Here is a 23,896-nt window from a genome sequence, read left to right on the forward strand (position 1 = left end):
TTAGGCTACGTTTAGTAGTTGGGATAAAATTCAGGATATGATGTATTTTGTCCCATCCCATGTTTGGTGCTTGTTCAAAACATGATAAAGTCGGATATAAGAGGGATATAACCCGGATAAAATTATCCCTTGGGGGAGGTGGGATAAGGGTGGATATGATTTCTAATGTCCATAATATAAAAGTTATTTTTCTCGAATAACAAACTTGTTACATTAATAAAATTAAAATAATATTTGAATATAAATAATATTTAAAATTTAATATAAAAAATTCAAAATAACAAAAAAATAAATAATTTCAATTTTATTTATTCTTATTTTCAATTTTCTTTCTATCTTATGATATGAATTTCATATACATTAATAAATGCATTTAGTATTTATATTTATTAAATATTTTAGGTATATTAGTATAGTTTACTATTTGATAAATTTTTGTTAGAGAATGATGGAAGGGGAAAAAGAAATAAAAAATTAATTAATTAAAAAAGAGATGGAAAAATAATAAACAAATAAACAAATAAACAAATAAACAAATAAAAATGAAGTAGGTAAGAGTATCGTGATAGATTTTTATCATCTCCGTTTGTGCAATTTTTAAGTTTATTTACACTAATATGATGTTCATAGCAAATAATGGACATTGTAAGATGTGAAAATCTCCGGCTTTATTACTACGATTCACCAAATAATAGATAGGATGTAGCAAATCCCTTGGATTTTATATCATATCCTATCCAGTCCTATCCTGGCTAGAAATCCTCACGACCAAACGCAGCCTTAGTGGTTTTCAGTGCGTGGCTATATACACCAATGGTCGTATGCTTTTATCCTGATCTTTTGATAGCGGCTCTGTTTTTCTTACAGCTGATTGATTACCGATTTGGAAGTCCTATAAGAGGATGACTCAATTTAAATTAAGTACGGGGAAGCAATAGTTTGCAAAGCTCTGACGAATACCCAATTTATCTAATAAATGAATAATCATGGAAAGATTGCTGCGTTGAATATCTATTCGAACAATTCTATTGGGAATTACTTTTTGGAAATGCAGTTTCGGTTTCTTTCCCAAATAAAGCACGAAGGCAATTTCCTACCTTTTGGCATTGCATCGCACTTTTTTTTGTCACTATAGCGAGAAGTGCCGCTTCATAGAAAAGCAAGAGCTGCAAGAGTGCATGAATGACAAACTCTACGCAACGAAATAAGATATCCCGGTTTCGAGAATTTCCATCCTGACCAATTGCACGATAACATGGAAATTTTTATAAGTAGTTTGGTTCCGTGACCCAGCCATGAGGAAGAACACCAGAGATTTTAAGAATTGTACGATATATGTTTAAGAAAACAGTGCGTGCGAGACTGAATGAAATGCCATTGATGGTGATAAGTCCATAGGAGTTTTGTTTCGTATTTGGTTACGATGTTTGTGGATAAGGACACTAGGAGTGCCATAACTTTCGTACGGCGCTCACTTGAGTGCCGTAACTTTTTTTTCGCTCACTTGAGTGCCAAAAATTTGAAAAAGTGATCACTTGAGTGCTATCGGCCATTTGGCAGCCAGAAAATCTGACGTGGACACCGGTCGTCCTACATGGCTTTGCCAGAGCTGTCGTAGACAATATTTTAATATTTTTTGAATTTTTTTATTAATTTATTATTATTATTTTTTTGCAATTTTTTTTTCAATGCCGGCGAGGTTCACTGGTGACCCTCGTCGGCTATGAAGGCCTCGCCTAGATTGGGCGAGGGCAGCCTTGCCCTTGGCCGCGAAGGCCTTGGGCGAGGATGCGAAGGCCGTCACCAGATCTAGGCGGCTGCAGGCGAGGCGGCCTCTCTAGATCTGGCGAGAGCCTACACCGTCACGGGCGAGGCGGCCTTCTTTAGTTTTATTCTCCTGAAGCAAAAATTCAAGATTGGTTGGTTCAGGTATGAATCGGATCTTCTCGTTGTGAGCCGATCTCTGCAGTATGAGCTCTTGAAGTAGAGGACCCAAATCAGACCAAGAAGACCCACCTTCTTCCACAGCCCTCTTGCCATCTCTGTAAGTGCTTTCGCTCTGCTTCTCATTTCCTCTGCTTCCTCACCCACCAGATCTGGCGAAAGCCAAGGGCTTTCGCGGCCGCGAGCGAGGTAGCCTCGCCAGATCTGGCGAGAGCCTTCGCCGCCTTGCCCGTGGCCGGCAAGGCTGCAATGGCCTCGCCAAGGGCTTTCGTGGTCGCGGGCGAGGCGGCCTCGCCAGATTTAGCAAAAGCCTTCGCCCGCGGCCGGCGAGGCCACGATGGCCTTGCCAAGGGCCTTCGTGGCCATATTGGCCGAAGGCAAGGCGGCCCTCGCCCAGTTTGGCTGAGGGTGAGGTCTCCGGCGAGGGTCATCGGCAACCCTTGCCAACCTTGAAAAAAAAAAAGGAAAAATAAGAAAGAAAAAGAAAATTCAAAAAAATCAATAAAATAACATTAAAAAAATCCATGTCAGCTCATTTGCCGGAAATGTCACTCAAACGATATATTTTCGTCGGAAGTGGCACTCAAATGATCTATTTTACTCCGATGTGGCACTCAAGTGAGCGAAAAAAAAGTTTTGGCACTCAAGTGAGCGTTGTATGAAAGTTATGGCATTCCTAATGTCCTTATCCTCGATGTTTGTTGAAGCATTCTCGGGAAGCGACAAAAGATTCAGGAATTTTTTGCAACCCTTTCATTTTCGAGGGGAAAAGATCCATGAGATAGAAATGTCACTCCCCTTTTCTGTCCGTAATATTTCATTCCCCATCAAATCTTCATATCTAGATATAGGGCAAAAGTTTCTGCAGTAAATAGAGACCCATCCGTCGGCTCTCATGCATAATGGTAAAATCAAGTATCTCTTTCTTTGATTTGTCGTCCATAGAGGTCACGATCTCTAGCGAATCGCTTATAAGGGAGGGATGGCAATTTAACCTTCCCTAGCAAGTACCGACATTGCCCCACGCCACCCTTCATTCTAGCCGCTTTAAATAACAACTTCAGGGTTTTATACCATATGTTTTATATATAAAGGGTATTTTTTTTAATCATTTTATTGTTCGGATAGTACTCAAACAATCAATTTTTTTGTAAATATTCAAGGATTAAATAACTATAAAATATTAAATTTAATGAATTTTTTGAACTATAGTTAAGTTTAACATAAATGTTAGGCTATATAACAAAATGTCAAATCAGCTTGCCCCGTTGAGGTGGGGATAAGACCTATAAAGGGCCCGTTTGGTTTGGCTTTTCAAATGCAACTTGGGGGAATGCAAATACCTTTAGGTGAAAGCCACTTGGGGAAATGCAAGTGGTGTTTGGTAAAAAAAAAATTGTGAAGCTATTTTGGCCTAAGTAGTGTTTGGTAAATTTTTTTTTTGCAAAGGGCTTTGGCAATTTTTATTCTTAATATTCCGATTTTGCCCCTATTACTATTCATCTTCTTCACCGGCGATGGTGGCCGGCAAGGTGGCCGGCGAGGGGCCGGCGAGGCCGGATCTGGCCGGCGAAGGCCCGGCGAGGGGCCGGCGAGGTCGCGACCTAGGCGACGGCCGCTGGGGTCGGGCGACCGCCCGGCGCCGTCGCCTGGGTCGGCGGTCGCGGAGTCGCGCGACCCAGGGCGGCGCTCGCCCGGGTCGCCTGACCTCCCAGGCGGCCGTCGCCTAGGTTAGGCAACCTCGCCGGCCAGATCCGCCCTCGCCGGCCCTTCGCCGGCCACCCTCGCCGGCCACGTGAAGAAGATGAATAGTGACAGGGCAAAACCGGAAAATTGAAATTTGAGTGAGGGCAATTTGGGAAGGAAAAATAAGCTTCAGCATTCCACAAATGCTGAAAGCCCAAAGCTGGTTCGGACCAGCTTTGGGCTTTCAGCATTCCAATGGCATTCCAAATGCTGGCTTTCGGCTTTCCGAGTCCGGAAAGCCGAACCAAACGGTTCAACATTTTTGGAAAGGGCTTTCGAGGCCGAAAGCCCCTTCCCAAAGCTGAACCAAACGGGGCCAAACTTGCCTCGCGTGGAGAACGGGTCTGATATAAGGTCTCCTTAACTATCATCGATAGCAAGGGCGGGGATGTCACTCTTGCTCCCAACCCACCTCATCCCACACCACATCATACCACACTATTACCAATCTTATCAGAAGAAGGTCACCGATTTTTTGTGCAATTGGACATTTTTAGAATCTCCATTCCCAAAATCTGCTTAGTTATTCTAAAAAGATATGAAAATTGAAAGTAGAACTTTGATTATTATCTACGACGTATATATATAAAAGCGTCTGGCAAATTATTTTTTTTTTGCTTATAACCTCAATTAAGGAAATTTTTGTAATTTCATGTGATAACAAGATAGAAATGCTCATGGGTCCCACTCATGTAGGCTTTGTTTATATACCTTTGGGATAATGACCCAAACAGTCTTTGAACTTTGGCCCAATATGCAATTTGGTCACTGAACGTTTAATTTGTTCAATGTAGTCCCTGAACTTTAATCCAATGTGCAATTTGATCCCTGAACTTTTGGTACATGTTCAATTCAGTCCCTGAATCATATGAAGATGTTCAATGTAGTCCCTGAACTCGAATTAATGGAAATGACTGTAAGGAACATTTTCATATAGTTCAGGAACTGAATTGAACATGTACAAAAAGTTCAAGGATGACATTGAACAAATTAAAAGTTCAGGAATCAAATTATACATTGGGTCAAAGTTCAATGACTGCTTGTGTCATTTTTCCTATACCTTTTGGGGGTCATCTTTATAATTTACATTCTCTCTTTTCCCGTCTGAATTTTTCATGACACGTGGAGCCTACTTGTATGCAACTTGCGGAACCCATGCCTCCCCTCTAGTCATGGCCACGGTTCCGGTTCATGGCCATGTATGACCCGGAACCGGAACCACAAGGGGCGGTTCCGATTCCTGGCCGGTTCCGGTTCCGGCCGGTTCCGGTTCGTAATTTAAAAATTAATAAAATAAATTATAATATAAAAATTGCAGACCTGGTCGCTGGTCCTCCGTCGGTCGTCGCTCGGGCTTCGCGGCGTTGGCCACGGTGGCGGAGGCGGGGTTCAAGGCAGCGAGGAGATGAAGCGGGAGACCGGGGCGGCAGCGAGGGGGAGAAGGAGGGGGCCGGGGATGGGGACGGGGAGGAGGAGCGGGGGGTCCTCCTCCTCTGGGGGCTGGGCGGGGTCGTGGGGAGGGGAGGATTAGGGGGCGTCGGCGTCGGCAGCTGCGGCCATGGGCGGCGGCGGTGATCAGATCTGAGGAGACGAGGGGCGGGAGGAGGAGAAAAGGGAAGGAGGCGCAGGGTAGCGAGGGTGGAGGAGGAAGGGGGCATCGGAGTCGGCGGCTGTGGCCATGGGCGGGGGCGACGGTGGCGGCGGGGGTCAGATCTGGGAAGACGGGGGGCGGGCGGAAGAGAAAAGGGGAAGACCGGAGGCGGAGGAGGCGCAGGGGAGAGGGAGGGATTTGGAGGTGGGGCCTGGGGGTGGGAACGTGGGGGTGGGGGTGGGGCTGCTATGCTGTGCAGCAGAAGATTTTTTTTTTTTTTGGAACCGGAACCGGGCCCGTAGGCCACAGGCCGATTCCGGTTCCGAACCGCGGGCCCGGTCAACGGGTCGATCCCGGGTTTGACCCGGGCCGGTTCCGGGCCAAAACCGGCCCATGGCCATGACTACTCCCCTCTCCCTCGGAAAAAAGATAAAAGAAGAAATAGACAAGTAACGCTTTTTCCTGCGACCAAAAACAAAAGTAACGCTTTTTCCTAGATTAGAATGAAAACAATATAATTTAGTCTAAGAAATTAAAACACATTCTTAAAACCTCAACAACAAAATACTACAAAATGTCTGAAAAGACATAATTAAAAAATAGATTTTAATCTAGGATATACGTAGTAGACTTATGTAATATAAACTTACAAAACAATAATATCTTTAGATTCGTGATTCTCTCAGTGAAATCATTCACAAGTATTGCCATTATGATTATGATTATGGAGTTGTACCGGCAATGTCTAATGTAAAAAACGTTACACACAACAGCCTGATAGTAATTTGCATTAGAGAGTAGACTAGATACGTAATATGTATTTGGCTCTTTAATCCCCACATTTTGGAGAGCCTTTGTCTGCAGCTGAATATCGTTGTAGGTGAAGTTACGCTTTTGGATTAGGAGGCAATGAGTCGATGGGAAGGGTGTATACTCGAATCATTGAAATTGCAAAGCCGAAGATCTCAAATGTTGAAACGAATAGTATTTTGCTCAGAATCAATTAAAGATTTATCATGATCTAAAATGCTAATGTTCACCACTTTGACGGTATTTGAAATTTGGTAAAGAACAAAAAGCATATTGTGTCGCGATATTAGAAAAAAGCACATATCTATTTTTAATAACCTATGTTTAGACGTAATGTAGCATTGCATCATATACTAAATAATGCACATAACTCTTCCTTTAAAAAAAGTTCACTTATCATCGCATCTAGAAGTCTATAATTACCGTATTACCAGTTTCCTTAATTGTTTACATTAGTGCTTTATGCTTTTTCTCACTAATTTGTCAAAAGAATGCAATGTAATAGAATCGTGAGCCTATTTTCCAACTTAGTTACAACAAACATAGATCATATATTGTATTGAAAACGGAAAGATTAACAGAAAGGTCAACTCTAATATTTTAAGAAAGTGCTATAAATTAGTATACTAGATCATCGTAGTTTTAATTAATTATATCTGTAAAAAGGATGTTCGTGCGTGACAGTAGGGTCCTCGTACTAGCCTTGGATAAAAAATTGATAAAATATCAGCTGATAATTGAGAGGACTAAGAAACTTTTCTGGGTCAACCTTCCTTCTAATCCTCAATGGACAGGAACTCCGTCAATGGACAGGAACTCCTGCGGTCTGCATCTTCCCATGAGTAGTGGTAGGGAAATGGACAAATCTCATGTCTACGTACCAAACAAAAACTGGCAAGGACTACTTTGTCACTTCTTCTGCGGAATGTCATTTTTCTTAATGAATGCGGGACGAAGACAGGTTTGTGAAGTCCGCCTTCTTTTGTTGAAACGTCCAAACGACGGCGACTTGTCAAGTCTTGCCCCCAGCTCGCTATGGTGCCAGTGCTCTCACTTGACACTGTTGGATATGAAATTCCTACCCGCTCAACATTACCCGTATTTGCGACCTAGACTGTCAAATACTAAGGGGTCTTATATGGTTTACGGATCTTGTATTGTAAAATTCCAAGAACCTATCTTGAGATTGACTCAATGTTAAGGGCGTTCCCATGCTTTCGGCTAAAAAGTCGATGATTGTGCATTCAATTCTTGCCTTAGGGAACTCGACTTTAAGCGGGTGATCATGGCGGTAGGTTGTTGTGTTGGTTCTCCTCCATAGCCTGCTAATTATGATCGTGTCCCTAGATTACAAAATCTGGTAAGAACTACTTTGTCACTTCTCCTGCAAGGACTACTCTAATATTTTTAGAAAGTGATATAAATTAGTATATTATATTATCGTAATTTTAACTAATTATATCAGTAAAAAGGATGATCGTGCATGGCAGTTGGGTCCTCAAACTGGACTTGGGTAAAAATTTGATAAAATATCGGCTAATATTTGAGAGGACTAAGAAACTTTCTTGGGTCCACCTTCCTTCTAATCCCAGACTGCATCTTTCCATGGGTAGTGCAAGGAAAGCTACAAATCTCGTGTCTACAGACCAACAAAATATGGCGAGGACTACTTTGTCAATTCTTCTCCAAAATGTCTTTCTCCTTGATGAATTTTCTACGGTACGCGGGACGAAGACTTGCTCGTGATCGTGAACTCCGCCTTCTTTTGTTGAAACGTTCAAACGACGACGACTTGTGAAGTCCGTCTTCTCCGATGACTTGTCAAGTCATCCCCTCCTGATGCTATGGAGCCAGACTTTTTCATTGTTGGATCTGAACTTCCTACACGCGCAACATTACCCGTAGTCACAACCTAGATTGTTAGAATACTAACAGGTCTTATCCGGTTTACATATCCTGTATTGAAATATTCTTAAAACCTACGTTGGGAATGACTCAATCGCAAGGGCATCCAATGCTTTCGGCTAGAAGAAATGGTTGTTGTGTCTTTGAAATCTGCCCTAAGGAACTCAACTTTAAGTGGGTGTTTACTCAATGGTAAGAACGGTCCCATGCTTTTGCCTGAAAAACCAATGATTGTGGATTCGACTCCTATCCTAAGGAATGCAACTTTAAGTGGGTGGTTGTGGGTTCACCTCACATATTATGAAGTGCACACGTATTAACAATTAGAACATTTATTATCTCTTTAAAAATTGTGTTTTTCCATTAAGCTATACCGTTTGACTTGGGTGAATATGGACGAGTAATCTCACAATAATCACTAAATATAATATACTCTCCTCCCTCTGTCAGATCTAACTCTTTTAATTTCTATTCAACTGATTTTTTACTTCAACTTTATGTAACAGATCATAATTAAAACCTTCCATCTCTATTCTTAAGCAAACATTTTCAAAATAATAAGAATGGCAATCAATGGGTATTCCATAATATATCTTACCACCTCTAATTATGGTCAGTTTTGAAGTCACCAAAGTTTGTATAAATAGTCTAATTCTGCAGATTCTCTACAAACGGATGCACTTTACTTTTTAATCTGTTTAGTCGCAGCACAAATTTCACATTTACTCGCGCTATCAGAATTCATACCAGAAATCAAACCCATAGAATGCATTTTCTGTACAGATGACTGATCAACATGTCCTAATTTAGCATTACATATATAAGTAGTCAATAAACATGTTTATAAAATTTATTTGTGTGCCTCTATTGGTGCTGGTTGTTTTGCACCAAATTAGCTTTGTAAGTCATCTCCTTTGACTATATTGCATGCAGCTCCTTGGGGTTTGGTCTCTTCTATGGCGATCTGGTAATAATCTTCGAAGGCGTTGGTATTTTCTGACCCGTAAGCACCTCAATCTCGGAAATGTACGGGAAAGGCTTTGCTTATGACATGGTCAGGGCGGTAGACGTAACAAAACAGCTACCTGAGTACAGGTTAAAATGGCTAGAAGACTAGGCAATGGCTTGTTCAACAGTTAACAAATGTCACGGCGGTTAGCTAACGGCTAGTCGAACGTCAAATGGTACTAGCCTTTTGAAATAATCCTATATACGACATCTTCAAATATGTTTAAACAGAGAATGAGAAAAGACGAAAGAGGTTGGAACGTTGAAATTATTAGTTTTTTGATAATTATGTTACGTATGCATCTGATAGACTTCTTTTTTAATTGATTTTCAAAAGGAAAAATTGTCCAAAATGTCCTAAACCTTTCAATTTTACCAATTAAGTCCTAAATTTTTTCATTTTTTGCCAATTGAGTCCTAAATTTTTTCACTTCTTGCCAATTGAGTCAATCTCACCAATTTTGGCCGGAAATCGCTGACATGGATGCTGGCTAGCTTACGTGGTGCTGATGTGGATAAATTTTAATAATATTTTTATATTTTTCAATTTTTATGTTTTATATATATTTTTTCTATTCTTTTTCTTCTCTCTCTCTTCTCCCCTTCTTCCCCCTCTAGCTGGTTGGCGGAAATCGGCAACTGGCCAGAGAGGAGAGGCCGGCAAGGTTGAGCCTCACCATGGCTGGGTGAGGTTTGATCTTGCCAGATCTGGAGAGGTCGAGCCTCGCCGTCACTGGGCGAGGTCGAGCCTCACGATCTAGCCATGGTGAGGCCGAGCCTCACCCGAGGCCGGCGAGTTCGACCTTGCTAGCCCTCCCTCTGGCTGGTTAACGACACTCGGCAACCAACTAGAGGAGGAAGAAGGGAAGAAAAAAAAGAAAGAAAAGAAAAAAGAAATAAAAAAATTCGAAAAATATTAAAATATTATTAAAATTATCCACGTCAACGCCACGTAGGCTAGCCGATGTCCATGTCAGCACTTTCCGGCCAAAATTGGCCGGATGGACTCAATTTGCAAGAAGTGAAAAGGTTTATGACTCAATTGGCAAAATTGAAAGGTTTAGGACTGAATTGACAAAAATACAATAGGTTTATGACTTTTTGGACAATTTTCCATTTTCAAAGGTTCCCCAAGAGTACTTATTGAATAACCAATCATGAAACTTGTAAATTCACGGAATTGATTTTTCTCGTGTTAGAAGCTCTTAATACTTTACATTGTGAGATAATTACGACATTAAAATTTTTCTTTTCGAGTGAAAATGATAGTGAATACGAACTCACTTGTATATATAGATAATATCTACTGACTTGTATGCGAATTTAAAATATGGTTTGCCGGAAAGCGCAGCAATCTCTCTCCCTCGGGTCAGTATCAACGACTCGGTCCTTCAATGCCGCTGAAGCATCGGCATTGAGACTAGATATACGAATACCGGGAAGAGGAGAGCCACAGGAAGCAGAGACTGGAAAAAGGTAAATGAAGGCGGCTGTGATGTGTTTTCTTCCAATGGCCTTGGCCTTGGCAACTTTTGCCGAGAAGGACAACTGCGACCGAATGTGCGGGAACATGAGCGTGCCTTTCCCATTTGGGCTGGACGAAAGTTGCGCGCGGAACTACGACTTCGTCCTCATCTGCGACCGCACTTCGGCTCCCCCGAAGCTGTTCCTTTTCAATGATACTCAGGCGTTCGACATATCTGTGGAGAACGGGACGATCACCATTGGTATATACATATCGTACGACTGTTATGACAAGAGTGGCCATCCACTTGACGAATCGTACCCTGACACATCGTTCACGATGAACGAAGACGAGCACTATACATTATCGGACACCAGGAACAAGCTCACAGTCTTTGGCTGCGACACCTCGGCTCTCATCTCGGACACTGCCGGGACTTTCGGGAGTGGATGCTCCTCCTATTGCCGCGAGGACATCGACTTCACAGCCGAGAGTGCTTGCTCTGGCCTTGGGTGCTGTCAGACGTCAATCCCCAAGAGCCTCAGGGGCATCAATATATCCACGAGAAGCACGACCGATTACATGTCAGTTCAGAACTTCAGCTCTTGTGGATCAGCGTTCGTAGTGGACCAGTATTTGTTTAATGTCTCCGATTACAAGCTTCCTGTCCCAGATGATATACGAGCACACATTGACTCAAAGGTTGTCCTGGATTGGGTAGTTCAACGGGATTTGACCTGCGAGCAAGCAAAATTGAACCTATCAACCTATGCATGCGGCGCCGACAGCTTCTGCTCTTACTTCAAGAACGAACAGGGTTATCGTTGCTTCTGTGAGGATGGATACATGGGGAATCCCTATGGCTACCCATCTTCCCCGGGATGTCAAGGTATTATTCTGCTCTCTTTGCGCTCAGTTGTATGTTTGGATTGAGCCCATAATTTCCACAATCCAACATCCTCAAACCAGTTTTTCAGTGAATTGAGTTAAATGCTTCAATATGACCATTACTAATTTTACGAAGCGAAAAAGCACGTAAACGTCCATTTACAGTTCAACGTTGATTCTATTTGATATAGACATCGACGAGTGCAAGGATCCACAACAATATCCATGTCATGGGAATTGCAAGAATAAGCCTGGGAACTACACATGCAACTGCCCATTTGGCATGACCGGTGATGGCAAAGTCGGTTGCCAAATTTCTCGTCTTGCCATAATTGCTGCAGGTAATTCTAATTCCCCTTGTGATGGTCGCTTAATAATCTAAACTATTCTTGCTTTAGACTACGAGTCCACATGCTGTTGATCCGACTTATGTTTAAGTTGTTCTGAAATTGCATCTGACTCTACATTGCGACTGAGAGATCACTGGTCACCACCACCCACCGCGCACGCCTCTATCAGCCACCGCCAGCTAGCCGCCTTCAGCCATTGTCAGTGTTGCCGCCTCCACATTGCAGCCTCTCTCTCTCTCTCTCTCTCATCTCTGCTGAAACCATTACAGGTTCGATTCGAGACTGACGCCTCGGATTGGGACCTTCAACCTCTGATCTTAAGGGTCAAAGGTTGATCAATTATGAGATCCAAGGATGTCGACCCTGACATGTGACTACTGTAGAGAGAGAGAGAGAGGGAACAAGGGGTTTGTGGGGCTTTGATGACCGTGGTGGCCCTCATCTTGGCTGCATGGTGGCTTCGACGGGCATTTGACGGCCAATGGCTAAGGTGGTGGTAGGCTACGGTGGTTCAATGGGTGGCCAGAGGGAGAGCAACAGTTGTAGTTGGGCATTTGATTGGTGCGTTCGCGCGTGTTTATATGTGATTTTTTTGGAAAAATGGAAGTGTATTTCAGTAAAGTTGGAGGCATATTTTTGGTATTGTTTAATCGAGATCCTCTATTGGTGGCTGATGTGTCAAGTATTTAAAGGCGTAAATGTAATATCAAAATTTAGTTCTTAAATTTAGAAGGTCCCAATTCATTATGTATCAAAGTAAATCAATGGCTTGGAAGAGAAGCTAATCCATCCAATTCCCAATTTTGTGTGGCAGCCATTGTAGCGGCAACATCGTGCATAATTGTTAGTGGCCTAGTCTTGTTCATATGCAAGAGAAGAGCTAAAGAGAGATACTTTAGGCAAAATGGAGGAGAGATCTTGAAGCACCAGAGAGTGAAAATCTTCACTGAGGCAGAGTTGGCTAAAGCCACTAACAACTACGATGCTGGCAACAAGCTCGGTGAGGGTGGTTTTGCTTCAGTTTATAGAGGAAGAATCGACGGCGACATTTTAGTCGCGGTCAAGAAACCTAGAGATGTCCCTGTCAGGAAGCTAAAAGACATGAACAAGGACGTGTCTCTGAGCACTCACGATGAATTCTTGCACGAAATCGGCATCATTTCACAGGTGAATCACAAGAACTTGGTCAAGCTATTGGGCATATGTTTGGAGACAAAAGTGCCATTGTTGGTCTATGAATTCATCCCGAATGGAACTCTCTATCACCACATTCATGACAAGAGATCGACTGTTCTGAGATCGTGGAAGAATTGCCTCAGGATTGCCTCGGAAGCTGCCTCAGCCCTCGAGTACTTGCATTCCCAAGCTGAGCCGCCGGTCATTCACAGCGATGTCAAGTCTCTTAATATACTTTTAGACGAGAAGTACTCAGCAAAAGTATCTGATTTCGGAGCCTCAGTTTTGATTTCACCTGGAAAGACTCATATAGCCGAAAGAATACAAGGCACAATAGGTTACCTCGACCCTGAGTATCTCATCACTGGTGAATTAACCACAAAGAGTGACGTTTATAGTTTCGGGGTCGTCCTCGTGGAGCTCCTCACCGGAGATATGCCGACTCAGCGGGCAAAATCTGGGGAAAAAATCAACATCATCCAATCTTTCATCTCCGCCGTGGAGAACCGGACACTCCTCCATATGATAAATTTCGAGGCGTCCAATGAAGGTGAACTACAGGAGATCGAAGGCGTCGGTTTACTTGCTAAAAGGTGCTTAAACTATAATGGAGTCAAAAGGCCTACAATGAGGGAAGTGGCTGAGCAACTGGCTAGGATCAACAAGAACTTGTGGGCTGATCAACAGAATGACGAAGAGGCTCAAAGTTTACTCGGGGAGACGAGACGTGATTCTCTCTGGACTTCAATCAGTGAGATGAATAAACCGGAGTCAACTAATCTTTTGGTATTTGACATCGAAGCAGCCACTACTAGTTCCAGCGTTTGATTCGTGGTTTCTAGTGTATGGTTATGCACAAGAAACAAGTCCAATGGTTGAATGTTCATCCTGATCTTTTGTTTAAGGTTCTGTTTTTTCTTACAGTAGATTAATTTGCGATTTTGAAGTTTTAATAAGGGATGATTCTAGGGGATTATATATGATTGTACTCACTTCAGTTCTAGCTATAGTTTCCAAAGCTCTGGACAAATACCCATTTTATTAAATGAACGAGTAACTACGGAAACATTGCTCCGTCCAATATGTATTCGAACAATTCCATGGGAAATTGCTTTTTTGAATTGCAGTTTGACATAGACGACATTCTTTCCCAATAAAGCACGAAGGCAATTTCCTACTCTTTCATTGCATCGGAATTTTTTGACTTTTTTGTCTCCACAACGAATCAATGCCGCTTCATAGAAAAGCAAGAGCTGCAGGAGTGCAAGAATGACAAATCTACTCACACTATAAAATATCCGCTTTGAGAATTTCCATCCCCACCAAATTGCACGATAAGATTGCAACTTTTAGAGGTTGTTTGATTCCATGACAAGATATTCACAGAGAGATTCTCTCACTTTATATGTAATTTAATCTCATTCCGTGGAAGATATCTTTAATTATATGGATCGCAAAAAGTTTTGGCCATATAATAAAGAATGCTTCTCACCTGCGGCAGTGGAGACCGATGTCGGTGGTGACCGGTGGAAATCGGCGACAGTGACCGAGGGCGGCAACGGGCAGTGACTAGCAGTGCCGGCGATAGTAATTGAGTTGAGTTTTTGATAGTTTTGTGCGTGTGCGGTTACGAATGTGGAATGGGAATCTAAATATTAGCCATTGATAGGTAATGCAATTCCGCACTTTTAGAGAAATCCTATTTCACATAGAATCTAATTCTGCATTCTTTCTTTTTTTGCATAGCAAAAAGGATGAGAAGGGGCACTCAATGTTGACAATCCTGCTGGAATTTAGCATACGATTTTCACATATGTCTACACACCAAATAGATAATAATTTCTAGCGGATTGCATTTTCCCATGGGCAGTGCAAGGAAAAGGTACAAATCTCATGTCTACACGACAGACAAGGGTGCATTTGGTTCAATATTTCACCGTCGAAAGCCCCTTGGGGAAATGCTGAACCGTTTGGCAAGCATTCCCAATGGGCTTTCGGCCGAAAGCCAGCATTAGGAATGCTCAAAGCTCAAAGCTGGTCCGGACCAGCTTTGGGCGCTGAAATTAATTTTTTTTGTTTCCAAACTACCCTTACTTATTCTTTAATATTCCGGTTTTGCCCCTTGTTATTACTGTTCATCTTCTTTGCATGAGGGCGGCACCAACAATATCGGATTGGGACGGCGAAAGGCCAGCGAGGAGCCGGCAAGGCATGACCCAAGTGGCCGTTGCCTGAGGTCGTATGACCCTAGGCGACAGCCGCCTGGGTCGCACGACTCCAAGCGACAGCGCTTGGGTCGCATGACCCTCGCCAGGGGTTGACCGACCTCAGGCGACGGCCGCCAACGCCAGATCTAGCTCGCCAGCGACCTTAGCTCTTCGCCGGCTCCGGCGAAGGGTAAGCTTGTTTTTTAATAAGAAAGAAAATCCCAAAGCCCTTTGCAAAAAAAAAATTGTCAAACATTACTTAGATCAAAATAACTTCATAAATGAAAATTTTAGCAAACGCTATTTGCATTTCTCTAAGGGACTTTAACCAATAGATATTTGCATTCCTTCAAAGCCCCTTGGGAATGCTGAATCAAACGCACCAAAAAACTGGCAAAGGACGACTTTGTCTCTTCTTCTCCAAAATGTCATTTTTCTTAGTTAATTTTCCACGGTACATAGCGGGACGAAGGCTTGCTTGTGATGAGTGAATGCCGCCTCCTTTTTGTCAGAACGTCCAAATCGACGACGACTTGTGAAGTCCGGCTGCTACAATGACTTGTCAAGTCTTCCCCAATGTTGATATGGAGCCCATGTCCTCACTTCTTGTTGACATACTAATGGATCTATTTTGTTTATGTATATTGTATGGATCGTGAAATTCCGAGAACCTACCTTGAAATTGACCCAGTAATAAGGACACTCTTATGCTTTCAGCTTATAAAATCGATTGTTGTGGGTTCGATTCGTACCCTAGGGAACCCAACTTTAAGTGACTGGTCATGGTAGTGGGTTTTTGTATTAGTTTCTCTCCATATAATTGGCCAATTATGATTGAGTCCCCAGATTATTTAAAAAAAATTTAGAGAACCACTGACGAAAAATATGAAAATCAAAACGCATGAGGTGTGCTGGTAGTATCCTTAAGGATAAATTATGTCTTTCACAAAGTGCAGAGGTAAGATCCTACTATCCTCTTAAGTTTTAAAATTTCTTGAATGTAAGGAAAGAACATAAGTATATTGAAGGAGATTACAATCAAGATACTGGAGGGGAAGAGGTATTTAAACTTTGTGGTTGTTCTCTCAAATTACATTGGTAAATGAAATATTAGTAAAAATGTTGACAAATTAGTGTACAAAACAACAGGGATAAGTTAAGAAGAAAGTGGAAGTTAGAGAAGTTACAGTGGAGGATAAAGTGGCAATTATGTGAGAAGTTGCTCCTTGAATCTCTTCCCTTATAGGCAGGATCAATCATATATCGCACTCATTACAATTTTCATGTCGAAAATCAGAAACGGCCACTGAGGCATCGGCATCAGCGAAAGTAGGATTATAAAAAACGGTTAGAGGAGAGCCAGAGGAAGCACGGATTGGAGAAACATAAAGATGAAAGCGGCTGTGTTGTGTTTTCTTCCAATGGCCTTGGCCTTGGCCGCTTTTACCGAGAACGACAACTGCGACCGAATGTGCGGGAACATGAGCGTGCCTTTCCCATTCGGGCTCAACGAAAGTTGCGCACGGAACTCCGACTTCATCCTCTTCTGCAACCGCACTTCGGCTCCCCCGAAACTGATCTTCGGTCGTAATAGTCCAGTGTCCGACATATCTGTGGAGAACGGGACGATAACCGTTGGTGCATGCAAATCGTACGACTGTTATGACAAGAGTGGTGATCGGCTTAACGAATCTTACCCTTACACATATTACAAGATGGGCGCCGATTGGCCCTATACAGTATCGGATACCTGGAACTGTTGATGTTTAGAGTCAGAGAGAAAACAACGACAAAGTGTTTATGGTGGCTCAACCCTAATTAGGGTTGTATGATATGTATTTATAGGAGTGACTAATTACAGAAAGGGTACACATATAAACATAATTACATAAATACCCCATAATACATATAATTATACATTAATACTCCCCCTCAATCCGAAGTAGGTGTAACAACTGAGAGATTGGATCTTAATAACGCGTGACGCGGACTAGGTAGTCCCTTGGTGAAGATATCTGCCAATTGATCTGTTGTAGGCACGTAGCGAACATGGAGATCTCCGGAAGCAACCCGTTCTCGAACAAAATGGTAATCCAACTCAATGTGTTTGGTGCGAGCATGAAACACAGGGTTGATAGCAAGATAGGTGGCAGAGATGTTGTCACAATAAACGGTGAGAGGATTATAAAGGGGGACCCCAAGCTCACGAAGTAAATGACGAATCCAAATAGTCTCAGCAACACAGTGAGCGACAGCACGATACTCAGCCTCTGTACTAGAACGGGCCACGGTGGGTTGCTTCTTGGCACTCCATGAAACAAGATTGGTGCCTAGAAAAACACAAAACCCGGAGGTGGACCGTCTAGTATCGGAGCATCCAGCCCAATCTGCATCCGCATAAGCAGTCAAGGAAGTGGGAGAACCCCGCTCAATGAGCAAGCCATGGGTGGAGGTGCCAGCTAAATATCGGTATATACGTTTGACGGCCTGGAGATGAGGTAATCGTGGTTGATGCATGAATTGACTAACCAAATTAACAGCAAAACTAATATCTGGTCTGGTCATAGATACATACTGTAGAGCACCAACCATTTGTCGATACAACGTCGGAGAAGCGAGAACCTCACCATCATTAGCAGACAATAGAGTCTTCGAGGCTAGAGGAGTAGATACAGGCTTGACCTTAACAAGGTCAAACTTGCGCAAAAGACTATCAACATACTTGGCTTGAGATAAAAGCGTACCGTCAGAGCGGTGATGAGCCTCAATGCCTAGGAAATAGTGAAGTGGTCCAAGATCCTTCATAGCAAATTCCTGTGAGAGTCGAGTAATCAAAGACCGTAATAACTCAAGAGTATCACCGGTGACAAGGATATCATCAACATACAGCAGGAGATACACACGGCCCCGAGAAGAAGCATAGACGAATAATGAAGGATCGGCCTTACTCGCCATGAAGCCCAAAGATAATAAAAAACTGCTGAAGCGATGAAACCATGCACGTGGAGCTTGTTTTAAACCGTAGATGGCTTTCTGGAGACGGCACACATGATTCGGGAATTCAGGATGAGAGAAACCGGGAGGTTGGCGCATGTAAACTTCCTCACAAAGGATGCCGTGTAAGAAGGCATTCTTGACATCAAGTTGACGTATGGCCCATCCCGAGCAAATTGCAATAGAGAGAACAACCCGAATTATAGTGGGTTTAACGACTGGGCTAAAAGTCTCGTCATAGTCCAGTCCAGCTTGCTGCTTAAATCCCTGTGCAACGAGGCGAGCTTTGAAGCGTTCCACAGTTCCATCAGATTTTTCCTTAATCTTAAAAACCCATTTACAACCGACTAAATTCTTAGAAGGATCAGGTGGTACAAGATCCCACGTGTGATTGGTGACCAAGGCATTAAATTCATCTGCCATGGCCGCTTTCCAACGAGGGTCAAGAATAGCCTTAGAATAGCAAGTCGGTGTCTCGTCATGAAAAGAATGAGAGAGATTAAAAATTTTCCTCTGTTTAGAAATTCCAGATTTGGCACGAGTCTGCATAGGATGAGTCGGAAGAGAGGAAATGGAAGTGGTAGAGCTGGATAGAGATGTAGAGGGGATTTGCGGGTCTGTTATGGGAGGAATTTTGTCGGGAGAGGAGTGAGGTTGAGACATAGTGACTGAGTTCGGAGAGAGGGGAGGTGCAGGTGAAAAAGAATTGGAAGTAGATTCGGTAGTTCGAGAGGAGGAGAGAGGCAAATTAGGAGGTTGGGCTTGAGAAGAAAAAGGAGGCGGATGAGAAATTTGAGGGCCAAAGGAAGTAGAAGGAAGAATAGATTGATTGGAGTAAACAAAAAGTGAAGAAGGTGATGTAGAACAGTGGGGTACGGGACTATGATTTGAAGATTTTGTTGAAAAGGGAAAATTCTCCTCATCAAACCGAACATGACGACTGATAAAAACACGACCACTTGACCGATCAAGGCAACGATAGCCTTTGTGATTTGACGCGTACCCAAGAAATACACATGGCACAGAATGAGGTGCCAGCTTATGAGAGACACGAGACGGAAGAAAAGGATAACAAGCACACCCAAAAACCCGAAAGAACGAGTAATCAAACTTGAACCCAAATAAACAGTGGAAAGGAGAAATATTAGATATGACAGGAGTGGGAAGTCGATTAATGGTGTAAACAGCAGTGAGAAGAGCATCGACCCAATATGAAGAAGGCATATGAGCATGGATTAATAAGGTTCGAGACATTTCAACTAAGTGTCTGATTTTGCGTTCGGATAAACCATTTTGAGATGGGGTTTGTGGACAAGAAAAATGTTGAATAATACCATTTTCACGTAAGTATGTTTGAAACGCATTGCTGGTATATTCACCTCCCCCATCAGTTTGTAAAAATGTAATTTTGGCATTGCACAGATTTTCGATAAAACAACGAAAGCGATGAAAGTGTGTAGGCACTTCAGATTTATTTTTCATGGGAAATGCCCAAGTGAACCGAGAATAATCATCAATGAATAACACAAAATATTTGAAACCAGAATTAGAGAAAATTGGACTCGTCCATACATCAGAATGAATTACAACTAAAGGAAAAGATGCACGATGACTAACAGACTCAAAAGGCAATCGATGAGACTTGCCTACAAGACAGGACTCACATGATATCAACTTAGAACTAGAATTGCAAACACGACTCAAAACTTGTTTATTTGGATGGCCAAGACGAGCATGCCAGCGAGTGAGTGAAGCAGAGGAAGCCACGATAGGATGCGACTGAGATGACACCATTGAGTTGGAAATCGGATAAAGACCATGAGAAGAATCAGCTTGGAGGAGAACTTTCCCGGTTTGTTTGTCCTTCAAAGAAAAAGATGAACCATTAAAATCAATGGCACAAGAATTTTTATGGCAAAGTTGAGCAACGGAGAGAAGATTGCGAGCAAGATTAGGAACATGATAGACGGGAGATAATAATAAAGATCGAGAACCAGTATGTAAAAAGGCTTTACCGACTTGCTTAACAGGCAATAAACGACCATCACCAACCGAGACTTTTGTCAAATCGTAAAAAGGTCTAGGATTTAGGATGTTACCAATATCACTAGTCATGTGTGCCGACGCTCCACTGTCAAGATACCAAGATGAATCAGAGGTCTCACCAACCGAGAGAGCTGAGAACGAGTCCGACAGATCAGTAATGGTAAAAGCATGGTTGAATCGTTGTCGACATTGTAGTGCAGTATGCCCAACTCCGTTACATATCTGACAAGTAAGATGAGGCCTAGATCCGAGAATACCTCCCGGTGTGAAAGGGGGAACATAGGGCTTCGAACCACCACGAGACCGACCAGAGGAGGTGGAGGAGGCATAGGGAGCCGATAATGATTGCGAACCAAACCGATCATTGGAAGATTGCCAATTCGATTTATCACGCGAGAATCGTCCACCTTGTCCCCGACCAGATCTACGACCTCTAGAATTACGTCCACCTCGAGATCCTCGAAACGGTGGACTGGGTGAAGTGGTGTGACCAATCAAAGCATGATGAATATCAGATGAAGATGATGCATTGGATTTTCGGAGAAATCGTTCTTCTTGGATGAGGAGACGTGACCGCAGATCACCGAAGGAGAGAATTGTAGGGCCGTTTGTGACCATAGTGACAAAAGGATCATACTCAGATGGGAGCCCATTGAGGGCTTGAATCACCAAGTCCTTGTGAGACGGAGCAATTGATTGCGGTGAGAGAGTCCGCAATTGACTTGAGATCTTGGAGATAATCGACATTGGATCGATCGGGTTTCTTCACAGTATTCTGAAAATCCAATTTTAGTCCAATTTCCTTGGCCGCGCAGCGATCAGTAAAACGTTGTCCTAGAGCAAGCAAAATCTCCCGAGATGTCCGAAGGTCGTGAACTTCACGGAAAATTTCGACCGTGAGGGTCGAATTGATCAAACTACGAACGCATTGATCTGTCTTCACCCAGGTGGAATAGGAAGTATTGACCACTACAGTGCCAGTCTGATCATTGATAAGCTTCGGCGGACATGGAAAAGAACCATCCACATAGCCCAGCAGATCGTTACATATTAAAATAGATTCAAACTGAGATTTCCACAGAAGATAATTGTCTGCATCGAGTTTGATGGAGACGAGACTTGTGATGTTGGGAAGAACAAGCGACGATGAGGATGATTGCACAGCCGTAATTTGAGTAGCAGCAGAGATCGGAGCAGCAGTGAAGAGTGAAGAAGAGGGGAAAGTGGGCGCAATATTATCGGGAGGCGATGGGAAATTGGGATTAACAGAAAAAGAAGATGGTGGGTAAAGAGATGGTAGAGAAGAAGAAAAATTTAGAGATGTATTGGACATTGTTGAGATAGTAATTGGAGCAAAGGAAGTGTTGATTTGGGGTAGGGATGTTGAAGAATTCGATTTGTTTTCCTGCTCTGATACCATGTTGATGTTTAGAGTCAGAGAGAAAACAACGACAAAGTGTTTATAGTGGCTCAACCCTAATTAGGGTTCTATGATATGTATTTATAGGAGTGACTAATTACAGAAAGGGTACACATATAAACATAATTACATAAATACCCCATAATACATATAATTATACATTAATAGGAACAAGCTCACAGTCTTTGGCTGCGACACCTTGGCTCTTGTCTCAGATGCTGCCGGGACTTTCGGAAGTGGATGCTTCTCCTATTGCCGCGAGGACATCAACTTCATAGCCAAGAGCGCTTGCTCCGGCCTCGGGTGCTGTCAGACGTCAATCCCCAAGAGCCTTAGGAGCTTCAATATATCCATGGCCAGCTTAACGAATTACACCTCAGTTCGGAACTTCAGCTCTTGTGGATCAGCGTTAGTAGTGGACCAGGAGCTGTTTAATGTCTCCGATTACAAGCTTCCTGTCCCGGATGATATGCGCAAAGACTTTTACTCAAGGGTTGTCCGTAGTTCAACTGAATTTGACCTGCGGGAAAGCGCGATCGAACCGATCCAACTATACCTGCGGCGCCAACAGTATCTGCTCTGACTTTACGAACGGGAATGGTTATCGTTGCTTCTGTGAGGCTGGGTACACGGGGAATCCCTATGCCTCCCCACTGTCCCCAGGATGTCAAGATATTGTTCTGTTCTCTTTGCGGGCCAAAAGTTACATGTTTGGATTGGGCCATAATTTCCACGATCCAACCTCCTCAAACTAGTTTTTCATTCAGTTGAGTTATATTCTTCAATACAATCAATACATAATTCTAAGAAGAAAAAAAAACACACATAAACGTACATTTACCGTTTTCCGCTGATCCTGTTTAATATAGACATCAATGAGTGCAAGGATCCACGACAATATCCATGTCACGGGAATATCAAGAATAAGCTCGGGAACTACACATGCGACTGCCCATTTGGCATGAGTGGTGATGGCAAAGTAGACTGCCAAACTTCTCATCTTGTCATAATTGCTGCAGGTAATTCTAATTCCCTTGTGATGGTCGCTCAACAATCTAAGCTATTCTTGCTTTAGAATCGAACCTAGAATGGTTTCAGCAGAGAGAGAGAGAGAGAGAGAGAGAGAGAGAGAGAGAGAGAGGCTGCAATGTGGAGGCGGCAACACTGACAATGGCTGAAGGCGGCTAGCTAGCAGTGGCCTTGATGACCGTGGTGGCCCTCATCTTGGCTACATGGTGGCTTCAACGGGCATTTGATGGCCAATGGCTAAGGTGGTGGTGGGCTCAGTGGTCCAATGAGTGGGCGGAGAGGGAGAGCCAAAGTTGTAGGGAAAACTCCAAATAAGAGCCTGAATTGCCCTCATTTTATCAAATAAATGCTTAAAATAGATTTTGTGTCAAATAAGGGTCTAAAGTGGCATGTCAATATTAAATAAGGATTTGAAGTGGCCATGGCAATTTCAAATAAGGGCTTAACCTCGTCGATCGCCGGACGGTGAAATATTCCAGCCAGCCAAGGGCATTTTTGTCTAAAGACAATTTTAATTTTAAATTAATTTTTCATTTTTCCTTTCTTTTCTTTTTTCCTTTTTTTGGTTTTCTCTTTGTTCTTCGCCAGTGGCCGGCGACCAGCCACCAGCGAAGCCCGGGAAGGGCTGGGCGAGGGTCGCCCTCGCCGAGGTGAGACTGGCCTTGCCCAGGCAAGGCTATCCCTCATTTGAAAGAAAAGAAAAAAGGAAAAAAAATTCAAAAAAAGTTAAAAGATGAAAATGCCCTAACCATCTGCAAAGTTAGGCCATTCTTTGAAACAAACATGGCCCAAAACCTCGGTGGAACATTCTTCGTATGCAACATGCTCCTGCATGTCTCAGCTAGATGTCGATTTTTTCTTTCGGCAACACCTTTCTGCTGCGGCGTATACTGACAAGTATACTGTCAACGTATCTTGCACTCTAGCAAATACTTCATGAACTCGTAGGAAGTGTATTCTCCCATGTTATCGCTGCGTAGGCAACGAATTTTTCTGCCTACTTCACTTTCAACCTTCTCCTTAAACACCTTAAATTTAATAAACGCCTCGGATTTTTCCCTCATGAAAACAACCCAGACATACCTAGAGAAGTCGTCGATGAAAGTGATCATATACTTGAATCCGCTAACAAACGGCTGCTTCACTGGACCAAACACATCCGAGTGAACGAGCTCGAGAGACATCCGAGTTTTGAACGATGATTCCTCATACGGAAGTTGATGTGCCTTCCTGTACTAGCACCCAGCACAAACCACATCTTCTTGCACTTCCAACTGGGGAAGACCCCTCAACATGTTATTCTGCATCATCACCTTC

General features: G+C 43.0%; 1 protein-coding gene and 1 pseudogene across 2 annotated transcripts; both read left to right on the plus strand.

Annotated features, from left to right (window-relative positions):
• The first annotated feature begins 10,360 nt into the window (after positions 1 to 10,360).
• On the plus strand, positions 10,361 to 13,875 carry LOC115670088 (putative wall-associated receptor kinase-like 16). Of its 2 annotated transcripts, XM_030591290.2 has the most exons (3): positions 10,370 to 11,358; positions 11,549 to 11,698; positions 12,522 to 13,868. In XM_030591290.2, exons 1-3 carry the CDS (start codon positions 10,485 to 10,487, stop codon positions 13,709 to 13,711), a joined length of 2,214 nt encoding a protein of 737 aa, XP_030447150.1. In that variant the 5' UTR covers positions 10,370 to 10,484; the 3' UTR covers positions 13,712 to 13,868. The 2 variants fall into 2 exon arrangements, with proteins under 2 accessions (XP_056177186.1, XP_030447150.1); XM_056321211.1 differs by lacking the exon at positions 11,549 to 11,698 and having other exon boundaries at positions 10,361 to 11,358; positions 12,522 to 13,875.
• A 2,340-nt stretch (positions 13,876 to 16,215) lies between these two features.
• LOC115669962 (wall-associated receptor kinase 2-like) lies at positions 16,216 to 22,625 on the plus strand (annotated as a pseudogene).
• Positions 22,626 to 23,896: the final 1,271 nt, after the last annotated feature.

This window comes from Syzygium oleosum, unplaced genomic scaffold, assembly GCF_021117445.2.
Source record: "Syzygium oleosum isolate NSW1041296 unplaced genomic scaffold, Sole_v2.1 Sole_v2.22, whole genome shotgun sequence".
Lineage (NCBI taxonomy): Eukaryota > Viridiplantae > Streptophyta > Magnoliopsida > Myrtales > Myrtaceae > Syzygium > Syzygium oleosum.

Bases quoted from the DNA above. Each gene is read 5' to 3' on its own strand.
- LOC115670088 (XM_030591290.2), top strand. From the start codon at position 10,485: ATGAAGGCGGCTGTGATGTGTTTTCTTCCAATGGCCTTGGCCTTGGCA. The intron at 11,359-11,548 runs GTATTATTCTGC...TATTTGATATAG, and splicing joins ATCTTCCCCGGGATGTCAAG to ACATCGACGAGTGCAAGGAT. The intron at 11,699-12,521 runs GTAATTCTAATT...TTTGTGTGGCAG, and splicing joins TCTTGCCATAATTGCTGCAG to CCATTGTAGCGGCAACATCG.